This window comes from Salvelinus fontinalis, chromosome 30 (genome assembly GCF_029448725.1).
Source record: "Salvelinus fontinalis isolate EN_2023a chromosome 30, ASM2944872v1, whole genome shotgun sequence".
NCBI lineage: Eukaryota > Metazoa > Chordata > Actinopteri > Salmoniformes > Salmonidae > Salvelinus > Salvelinus fontinalis.
The window spans coordinates 3,648,361-3,659,796 of record NC_074694.1 but is presented as its reverse complement, the minus strand read 5'-3'; the positions used below and the strand labels follow the sequence as shown (position 1 = coordinate 3,659,796).

The following is an 11,436-nucleotide window of genomic DNA, read 5'->3' as shown; positions in this document are numbered from 1 at the left end:
ATTTATTGTGTAACATGTTATATGACTGTCATCTGAGGTCGTTTTTTCTGGGCTCTTTAGGTTGGTTTTAGTTTATTTCGGTTGGTTGTGCATGCTACTTCAATCATAATTCATACTTCATAATCATAATTCATACGTGTCTGTCCACTTTTGTATTTGGTGGTGAGCTAACATAAATATATGTGGTGTTTTCTCTGTAAAACATTTAAAAAATCGGACATGTTGGCTGGATTGACAAGATGTTTATCTTTCAAATGCTGTATTGGACTTGTTAATGTGTAAAAGTTAAATATTTTTAAAAAATAGATTTTGAATTTCGCGCCCTGCAGGGGTGTCATTTTCGGTCCGAGGTCGGGCTTGCACGCCAAACAGGTTAATATAACTGCACTGTCCAATTTAAAGTAGCTATTACTGCGAAAAAATGCCATGCTATTGTTTGAGGATAACTTTTTTCACCGCTGAAGGTGTTCCACCTCTGAAGGTGAAATGTGTACTTACATTCTGAAATCTTGCTCTGATTTATCATCCAAAGGGTCCCAGAGATAACATGAAGTGTTGGTTTGTTAGATAAAATCCTTTTTCATATCCTAAAAAGGTCCATATAGCAGAAGCACGATGGATTTTGTATTTCCACTCGTTCAATTTGCAAAGAAAGGAATCTGTGAAAATCTAACCCTAAATGTAGTTTCAACCAGTCAAATCACGTTTGTATCTATTCCTCAGAGATCCTAGAACGTAACCAGACTTCACTATATCATTAGGGGGGTAATATATCCTGTAGGACACCATATTTGGTCAGAGAGCGACGCCTACATGGCACGCCGATGACGCAGGCGGTCTGAACTTAATTGACTCTAACTTTGTCAAATAAGCACCAATAGCTACTCACCTTGTATGACAGGATGCCTTTTCATTTTTGACCAGAATTATAAGAATATTCAGAGTTATGAAGTTATGAAAACTTGTTGTTTTGCAAGTGTTGAACTTATAATATGGCTACTAATACTGGAAAAGCTCAATCAAAGTCCAAGTTTACCGATTTGATGATATTCTTACAGAAAAATGTAATATGAATGCAAATGTCTCCTTCACGATTTTCCCAAATGTACCTGGGTGACTTTACGCTAAATGCCATGTAGCTCGCTCATACTTCAAGTTATCCGTCTGACACTTTGCACATACACCGCTGCCATCTTGTGGACACCATTGGAATTACATCCAGAGTGATGGCTGGTCTGTTGCATTTCAAAGATGGTGGTTGTTTTTTTTTCTTTGTATTTTCTTCTACCAGATCTATTGTGTTATATTCTCCTATATTCAATTCACATTTCCACGAACTTCAAAGTGTTTCCTTTCAAATGGTACCAAGAATATGCATATATTTGCTTCAGGGCCTGAGCTACAGGCAGTTCGATTTGGATATGTCATTTAGGCAAAAATTGAAAAAAGGGGGCTATGCCTATATACACAGCAGAAACATGTCATGATATTGAATCCGGTGCTGATCCTCTGCAGTTCATCCCCCTTTGTTAGAGACTATTTAAAAAAAAATTATAACAGAGTGGGGGACCATCTAACAGCACCAAAACAGAATCCTGAATTACGCGTTTTCGAATTCACAAATTAGATATCTGTTCTTTCGCACGTATAGAAAGAGAGAAATCCAAAATATATTGACACAATGTACAAAGAAAATATCTGTCCAAGACAGTAATGGGTCCACTATCATAAAGACTTCCAGCACTTGCAAATAAAGTACCACCTAGTGTAACGGCTGTTGGAAGGAGAGGACCAAGGTGCAGCGTGGTACTTGTCTATATTTATTTAATGAAAACTGAAATAACAAAAATAACAAAGGGAACGACCGAAACAGTTCTGGCTGGTGCAGACACACAAAAACAGAAAACAACTACCCACAAAACACAGGTGGGAAAAGGCTACCTAAGAATGGTTCTCAATCAGAGACAACGATAGACAGCTGCCCCTGATTGAGAACCACACCCAGCCAAACACAGAAATATAAAACATAGAACAAATATATAGAATGCCCAACCCAAATTACGCCCTGACCAAACCAAAATAGAGACATAACAAAGGAACTAAGGTCAGGGCGTGATACCTAGAAACTAAATCCATTCTCAGTCAGCATGGACACATTGTGACCATCCAACGTCCTTAAAACGTTTTTGTGCGGTGGGCTAAAACAGGGTTACACAGAGTATGTATTGGTTACAGTTAACACATCTACGAAGGTATATACCTCACACACATGGATACGGGCTGTATCATGTCAGATATCGAGTCGAAATGTATTACTTTTTGAGTTTGCATCCCAATATTACAATTTATACACATCACAGAAGACTGAAATATCACAACACCATTTGACATAGAAACACTGGATTTTCAGTAAAAAAAAAAAAATGTTAATTAATAATGCAATTATGAAAAATAGGAATTACATTCCACCCATGAGGCCACTAGGTCAATTTACTGCCAAACTAATGGTATGGTCCATAATTCATACCTTCCTCTTCCGCACTGTGCGCTAAGGCCACTCAAACGAAATGTTGCAATATTGAACGTTCCGCTCCCGTCCGCACATGTTCATGGGATACTTTTCCAAGGAGGTGAGAGGACGCGGACCAGACATGTGGATGGTGAAAGAAGGTACACATTAGGCATTAGATTTCTTTATGTGTAGAAGATGAGTTCAGGTATCTGTCCCCCTTGGACTCCGGTTCCGTTAGTACTGTCTGACGAACACTGGAACTGAAAGGTCACCTTCCCACACTGCACCTCCGTCATGCCTTCCTGTCCAAAGTAACTCAACTCGGTCCCATCCAGCACCACACTGGCCGTGTAGAACATATCCGGTTCTATCTGCACGGGGTACTCAAACCACACGGGGAACGTGTTGCTAGAACCATCAGAGAAGTATTTACTCAGGTTCTGTCCGAGGAGAAGGCCCTGGCGTTTGAGCTCAATCTTAGCCGAGTATTCCGCCGATCCGCAGCTGGAGCCGTAGAGGCCGAACCCGGCGATGAAGATGCGTTTGTCCACGGTGAACTGAATGCTGTCACAGCGTCCCCGGTAGCGCCACTGGTTACTCCGGTAGGCACAGGACTGGAAACGGTGGCATTGCTGAGGAGACAAGCCCTTCCGTGGTTGGCTGGCGAACTGGAGGTCCGGTTTCTTGGCTGCGGTGTACCACAGGAAGATGCTGTTGGTTTCGTTCAGGGTCAGGATGCCTGATTGAGCGGCTCCATTGGCAAAGTCGTCCAATGTCATGGTGGGGATGCGAATGAGGAATACGGCCTTGCCTAGCACCTATAAATAGAAAGAGGATTCATTCATTCATTGTTGATTCATTCATTCATTAAAAAAAATATATACAGTTGATTCATTGATTCATTCATTCATTGTCGATTCATTCATTCATTCAAAAAAATATATACAGTTGATTCATTGATTCATTCATTCATTGTTGATTCATTCATTCATTCATTCAAAAAAAATATACAGTTGATTCATTGATTCATTCATTCATTGTTGATTCATTCATTCATTCAAAAAATATATACAGTTGATTCATTGATTGATTCATTCATTGTTGATTCATTCATTCATTGTTGATTCATTCATTCATTGTTGATTCATTCATTCATTCAAAAAAAAAACAGTTGATTCATTGATTGATTGATTCATTCATTGTTGATTCATTCATTCATTGTTGATTCATTCATTCATTGTTGATTCATTCATTCATTCAAAAAAATATATACAGTTGATTCATTGATTGATTCATTCATTGTTGATTCATTTATTCATTGTTGATTCATTCATTCATTCAAAAAAATATATACAGTTGATTCATTGATTGATTCATTCATTGTTGATTCATTCATTCATTCAAAAAAATATATACAGTTGATTCATTGATTGATTCATTCATTGTTGATTCATTCATTCATTCAAAAAAAAATATACAGTTGATTCATTGATTGATTCATTCATTGTTGATTCATTCATTCATTCAAAAAAAATATATACAGTTGAAGTCGGAAGTTTACATACACCTTAGCCAAATACATTTAAACTCAGTTTTTCACAATTCCTGACATTTAATCCTAGTGAAAAATCCCTAGTCTTAGGTCAGTTAGGATCACCACTTTATTTTAAGAATGTGAAATGTCAGAATAATAGTAGAGAGAATGATTTATTTCAGCTTTTATTTCTTTCATCACAATCCCAGTGGGTCAGAAGTTTACATTAGTATTTGGTAGCATTGTCTTTAAATAGTTTATCTTGGGCCAAATGTTTCGGGTAGCCTTCCACAAGCTTCCCACATAAGTTTGGTGAATTTTGGCCCATTCCTCCTGACAGAGCTGGTTTAACAGTCAGGTTTGTAGGCCTCCTTGCTCGCACACGCTTTTTCAGTTCTGCCCACAAAAATTGTTTGTACAGATGAACGTGGTACCTTCAGGCGTTTGGAAATTGCTCCCAAGGATGAACCAGACTTGTGGAGGTCTACAATTTTTTTCTGAGGTCTTGGCTGATTTCTTTTGATTTTCACATGATGTCAAGCAAAGAGGCACTGAGTTTGAAGGTAGGCCTTGAAATACATCCACAGGTACACCTCCAATTGACTCAAATTATGTCAATTAGCCTATCAGAAGCTTTTAAAGCAATGACATAATTTTCTGTTTAAAGGCACAGTCAACTTAGTGTATGTAAACATCTGACCCACTGGAATTGTGATACAGTGAATTATAAGTGAAATAATCTGTCTGTAAACAATTGTCTTAAAAATTACTTGTATCATGCACAAAGTAGATGTCCTAACCGACTTGCCAAAACTATAGTTTGTTAGCAAGAAATTTGTGGAGTCTTTGAAAAACGAGTTTTAATGACGCCAACCTAAGTGTATGTAAACTTCCGACTTCAACTGCATATATTAAAACCACACCTGGTAAACCCCAAATACTTGACACACTGAGGAGGAGGAGCCACTAAGGAGCCAAAGTACCCCTAAACATGCCATACTATTGTAGATTAGCATAAGATATCATCAATAAACACATTCATAATAGAATGTAGTGACCTTCACCGAACACTCTTGCTGCCTAACATGCCCTCGTAAAACGGACCATCCTACCGATCCTCGACTTCGGCGATGTCATCTATAAAATAGCCTCCAACACTCTACTCAACAAATTGGATGCAGTTTATCACAGTGCCAACCATTTTGTCACCAAAGCCCCGTATACTACCCACCACTGCGAACTGTACGCTCTCGTTAGTTGGCCCTCACTTCATACTCGTCGCCAAACCCACTGGCTACAGGTTAACTACAAGTCTCTGCTAGGTAAAGCCCCGCCTTATCTCAGCTCACTGGTCACCATAGCAGCACCCACCCGTAGCATGCGCTCCAGCAGGTATATCTCACTGGTCACCCCCAAAGCCAATTCTTCCTTTGGCCGCCTTTCCTTTCAGTTCTCTGCTGCCAATGACTGGAACGAACTGCAAATAATCACTGAAGCTGGAGACTCATATCTCCCTCACTAACTTTAAACATCAGCTGTCAGAGCAGCTCACAGATCACTACACCTGTACATAGCTCATCTGTAAATAACCCATCCAACTACCTCATCCCCATACTGTATTTATTTATTTATCTTGCTCCTTTGCACCCCAGTATCTCTACTTGCACATTCATCTTCTGCACATCTACCATTCCAGTGTTTAATTGCTATATTGTAATTACTTCACCACTATGGCCTATTTATGGCCTTATCTCCCTTATCTCACCTCATTTGCACTCACTGTATATAGACTTTTTGTTTGCTTTTTTTCTACTGTATTGTTGATTGTATGTTTATTTATTCCATGTGTAACTCTGTGTTTTTGTATGTGTTTAATTGCTTTGCTTTATCTTGGCCAGGTCGCAGTTGCAAATCAGATCTCAACTAGCTTACCTGGTTAAATAAAGGTGAAATTGAAAAAATGTAAAACACCTAGCAACCTCGTCAACCTCTTGCAATAATGGCTAAAATGTTGGGTTGCTAGTTACTGTCATTGTTGCTGTAATCCCGTTAGTAGTACCTTGCGTTTGTTGTCGATGGAGGTGGTGAGTTCCTGTCTCTGACACTCTGCCTCGGCCCAGCTCAGAGCTGCCTCAAACACCACCTCCTCCTTGGCGTTGAGGGTCTCTCTCTGGAGGATACTCTCTAGTGTCTGGGAGTCGATGTCAGTGAAACCCTCCGACCGCAGGGCCAGCTCTGCCTGGGCGTCAATCACCTGGTGGGATGGAGGATGGACAGCATGAATAATCTGTAGGCTACAGATGCGTTTTGGCCGCATCTTTCTTCAGCTTGCAGAGACACACTGGTCCAATTCAAGATAACAGACAACATCAATGATAAATGCATTTTAGCCCAAAATATACTGATATAAAATAAAATCACAACATGTAAAGTGTTGGTCCCATGTTTTATGAGATGAAATAAAATATCCCAGAAATGTTCCATATGCAAAAAAAAGCTTATTTTTCTAAAATTTTGTGCACAAATTTGTTTACATCCCTGTTAGGGAGCATTTCTCCTTTGCCAAGATAAACCTTCCACCTGACATGTGGCATATCAAGAAGCTGATTAACCCCCTAAGGGCGATGTTTGCACCCCCGAGGAAATCTAATTTGCAAATTAAGCTAGAGCTTGATGCGTCGCTGTCCACTGCATCAGTCCACATCTGTGGTGAAAGGTTACAGAGATGGAGTAGTGTTTGTCAGACCATGAGTCCATAAAAGCGGTCTTCTCACAAAATCGTCTGTTGCGTGCGGTGTTTATTTTCTGTATTACCAAATGAGGAGAGACAAACTTCACACACCAGTCAGAGTTATACTTAAACTACATCTTTAATAATAAGAGCTTAGCATTAGCATTTGACTTTCAACGATTCGCCATTTCTAATGAACCGTTGAGAGTGTCAACACAATAGCTACCGAGATCTTTTATAGCAAAGATCCACCCCCCTTTGACATGACAAACCACAGATATTAGGAACAGTTCACAAAGAAGACTATTACTTGAGTATCCCGTAGCCAGAAAGCATTGGCTATAAATTATCGTTCAGTTTGGTCCCTCAGACGAGTTTCTAATCTCGTTCCTGATACTTCATAGTACAAAAACATCAACTCATTCAATGGCATATATCAATTGTCAACTCTAGATACGCCCATCTCAAGTAAACCCCCTCTTGACCCCACTTCTGGACAAGCTCACTGAGGGGAGTGAGCCTCTAGGTCATACACTATCCCAGGACAAGTGTAAGATCAGAGAGGACATACAATGGTTCCAGACACTGCCATACACCCCCCCCCAATGGGAAAAGGTGGGAGTGACTGGCGCACAGACATTTTGGAGACAAGTAATTGGTTCCCCATTAATCACGCCATCCCTTCACATGGTTTAAGAATAGGTAAAGACACATTCACATATGAAGACAATGTTCCATTCTGTCCTCTTCCCTTTCTGATATTCTGCATAGAACCAGGGACATGTGAAAGACAAGCCTGAACTCTCCCCTCTCTGGGCCCCAAGTGACTGAGCCCCAAGTGACTGAGCCCCAGGTGACTGACCCCCAGGTGACTGAGCCCCAGGTGACTGGGCCCCAGGTGACTGAGCCCCAGGTGACTGAGCCCCAGGTGACTGAGCCCCAGGTGACTGAGCCCCAGGTGACTGAGCCCCAAGTGACTGGGCCCCAGGTGACTGAGCCCCAGGTGACTGAGCCCCAGGTGACTGGGCCCCAGGTGACTGAGCCCCAGGTGACTGAGCCCCAGGTGACTGAGCCCCAGGTGACTGGGCCCCAGGTGACTGAGCCCCAGGTGACTGAGCCCCAGGTGACTGAGCCCCAGGTGACTGAGCCCCAGGTGACTGGGCCCCAGGTGACTGAGCCCCAAGTGACTGAGCCCCAGGTGACTGAGCCCCAGGTGACTGAGCCCCAGGTGACTGAGCCCCAGGTGACTGAGCCCCAAGTGACTGAGCCCCAGGTGACTGAGCCCCAGGTGACTGAGCCCCAGGTGACTGAGCCCCAGGTGACTGGGCCCCAGGTGGGACTGGGCCCTCACTCTCACACTCACTCTCACACTCACTCTCACACCCACTCTCACACTCACACTCACACTCACACTGACTCTCACACTCACTCACACTCACACTCACTCTCACACTCACTCTCACTCCACACTCACTCTCACAATCACACTCACTCTCACACTCACACTCACACTCACTCTCACTCTCACTCTCACACTCACACTCACTCTCACTCTCACACTCACACTCACTCACTCTCACACTCACTCTCACTCTCACACTCACACTCACTCTCACACTCACTCTCACTCTCACACTCACACTCACTCTCACTCACTCTCACACTCACTCTCACTCTCACACTCACACTGACTCTCACACTCACTCACTCACACTCACTCTCACACTCACACTCACTCTCACTCCACTCTCACTCTCACACTTACACTCACTCTCACTCACTCTCACACTCACTCTCACTCTCACACTCACACTGACTCTCACACTCACTCACACTCACTCTCACACTCACACTCACTCTCACTCCACACTCACTCTCACAATCACACTCACCCCCACACTCACACTCACTCTCACTCTCACACTCACACTCACTCTCACACTCAGTCTCACTCTCATTCTCACTCTCACTCACACCCACTCTCACTCTCACACTCACTCTCCCACTCACGCTCACCCACTCTCACACTCACTCTCACTCTCACACTCACTCCCACTCTCACTCTCACACTCACGCTCACTCTCACTCACTCTCACACTCACTCTTACTCTCACTCTCACACTCACTCTCACTCTCACTCTCACTCTCACTCTCACTCTCACACTCACTGGTCTGAAGGTCCCCCGGTACCAGTTGAAAAAATGCATGGAAGTAACTATGGAGACTGTTTAGAACCAAAAATAAGGGGTTAAATACATGTCAAAAATAAAATAAAAACTGTTTCTTGTGTTTGTCAGATATAGGACAGACACGTCAGAACAAACATCCTGTAGATTATTTGAGTGGGACTATCTGTTGTTCTATGTAGTGACTATGTTATTCATTTGTATGGGCTAATAGCAGCAAGGCCAAATAAGATTTTTCATTTAATGCATGTTTTTGATACTTCAAGGGGTCTTAAAATTCGAAATCAAATAGCAAAAAAAAATCCTTGTTTTTCTTAAAATAATTCATTATAGCTTAGTAGAACCCCTCCCCCTCACCCATCTCCCCCGGCTTGGACAGGGCTTGGACTCACAATGCCTGTCACGCCCTGGCCTTAGTATTCTTTGTTATCTTTATTATTTTAGTTAGGTCAGGGTGTGACATGGGGAATGTTTTTGTTTTGTTGGTTTTGGGTGTTTTTTATGGTAAAGGGGTTGTTGTGTAGTATATGGGTTTGTGTGGAGTTCAGGTGTCTAGCGTTGTCTATGTATGTTTAGTTGTCTAGGAGAGTCTATGGTTACCTGAATGAGTTCCCAATTAGAGACAGCTGATTTCGGTTGTCTCTGATTGGGAGCCTTATTTAGGGTAGCCATAGGCTCTCATTGGTTGTGGGTAATTGTCTATGTGATACGTTTGTAGCCAGTGTGTGCACATCGTTGTTTTAGCTTCACGATCGTTTTCTTGTTTTGTTTTTGTATTAAGTGTTTCGTGTTTATTTTTCGTCATCTTTTAAAATAAAAGAAGATGGCTTATTTTCCAAGTGCTGCGTATTGGTCCGTCAATCCTCCACACGATCGTGACAGAATTACCCACCATAGGACCAAGCGGCATGGAAAGCGGCAACAGGACCTACCTACACAGGATTCATGGACATGGGAGGAGATACTGGATGGTAAGGGGCCGTGGGCACAACCTGGAGAATATCGCCTTCCTCGTGAAGAGCTGGAGGCAGCTAAAGCCGAGAGGAGGCGATATGAGGAGGCAGCACGGAGACAAGGCTGGAAACCCGTGAGTACAACCCAAAAATTTCTTGGGGGGGGCCTTAAAGGGAGTGTGGCGAAGTCAGGTAGGAAACCTGCGCCTACTCCCTGTACTTACCGTGGAGAGCGGGAGTACGGGCAGACACCATGTTACGCAGTAGAGCGCACGGTGTCTCCTGTACGCGTGCATAGCCCGGTTCGGTACATTTCAGCTCCACGTATCGGCCGGGCTAGACTGAGCGTTGAGCCGTATGTCATGAAGCCGGCCCAACGCATCTGGTCACCAGTGCGTCTCCTCGGGCCGGCGTACATGGCACCAGCCTTACGCATGGTGTCCCCGGTTCGCCTACATAGGCCGGTGCGGGTTATTCCACCTCCCCGCACTGGTCAGGCGACGGGGAGCATACAACCAGGTAAGGTTGGGCAGGCTCGGCGTTCAAGGGAGCCAGTACGCCTGCACGGTCCGGTATTTCCGGCGCCACCTCCCCGCCCCAACCCAGTACCACCAGTGCCTCCTCCACGCACTAGCTATATGGTGCGTGTCTCCAGCCCTTTACCACCAGTGTCTAAACCACGCACCAAGCCTCCTGTGTGTCCCCAGAGTCCTGTGCGTCCTGTTGCTGCTCCCCGCACTAGCCCTGAGATGCGTGTCCCCAGCCTGGTGCCACCAGTCCCGGCACCACGCACCAGGCCTACAGTGCGCCTCAGCCGGCAGGAGTCTGCCGTCTGCACAGCGATGACTGAACTGCCCGTCTGCCAAGCGCCATCTGAGCCATCCGTCTCCCCAGCGCCATCTGAGCCATCCGTCTCCCCAGCGCCATCTGAGCCATCCGTCTGCAATGAGCCTGCAAAGCCGCCCGTCTGCCATGAGCCTGCAAAGCCGCCCGTCTGCCATGAGCCCACTGAGCCGTCCGCCAGACAGGAGCCGCTAGAGCCGCCAGCCAGACAGGAGCCGCTAGAGCCGTCCGTCAGACAGGATCTGCCAGAGCCGCCAACCAGACAGGATCTGCCAGAGCCGCCAACCAGACAGGATCTGCCAGAGCCGCCAACCAGACAGGAGCAGCCAGATCAGTCAGCCAGCCATGAGCAGCCAGATCCGTCAGCCAGCCATGAGCAGCCAGATCCGTCAGCTAGCCATGAGCAGCCAGATCCGTCAGCTAGCCATGAGCAGCCAGATCCGTCAGCTAGCCATGAGCAGCCAGATCCGTCAGCTAGCCATGAGCAGCCAGATCCGTCAGCTAGCCATGAGCAGCCAGATCCGTCAGCTAGCCATGAGCAGCCAGATCCGTCAGCTAGCCATGAGCAGCCAGATCCGTCAGCTAGCCATGAGCAGCCAGATCCGTCAGCTAGCCATGAGCAGCCAGATCCGTCAGCTAGCCATGAGCAGCCAGATCCGTCAGCTAGCCATGAGCAG

The 11,436-nt window shown here is 44.7% G+C and overlaps 1 protein-coding gene across 2 annotated transcripts in view; it reads right to left on the bottom strand.

The window, feature by feature from the left end:
- Positions 1 to 1,124: 1,124 nt before the first annotated feature.
- LOC129828545 (BTB/POZ domain-containing protein 3) overlaps positions 1,125 to 11,436 on the bottom strand; it is a 66,750-nt gene continuing 56,438 nt past the window's right edge. Inside the window, exons 5-6 of one of the 2 annotated variants that reach the window (XM_055889567.1) lie at positions 6,106 to 6,300; positions 1,125 to 3,330 (exon numbers count right to left, since the gene is read on the bottom strand). In XM_055889567.1, coding sequence (XP_055745542.1) covers positions 2,695 to 3,330; positions 6,106 to 6,300 — 831 coding nt within the window. In that variant the 3' untranslated portion in view covers positions 1,125 to 2,694. The remainder of the gene's footprint in view (positions 3,331 to 6,105; positions 6,301 to 11,436) is intronic. The other variant, XM_055889568.1, reaches the window with a different exon arrangement.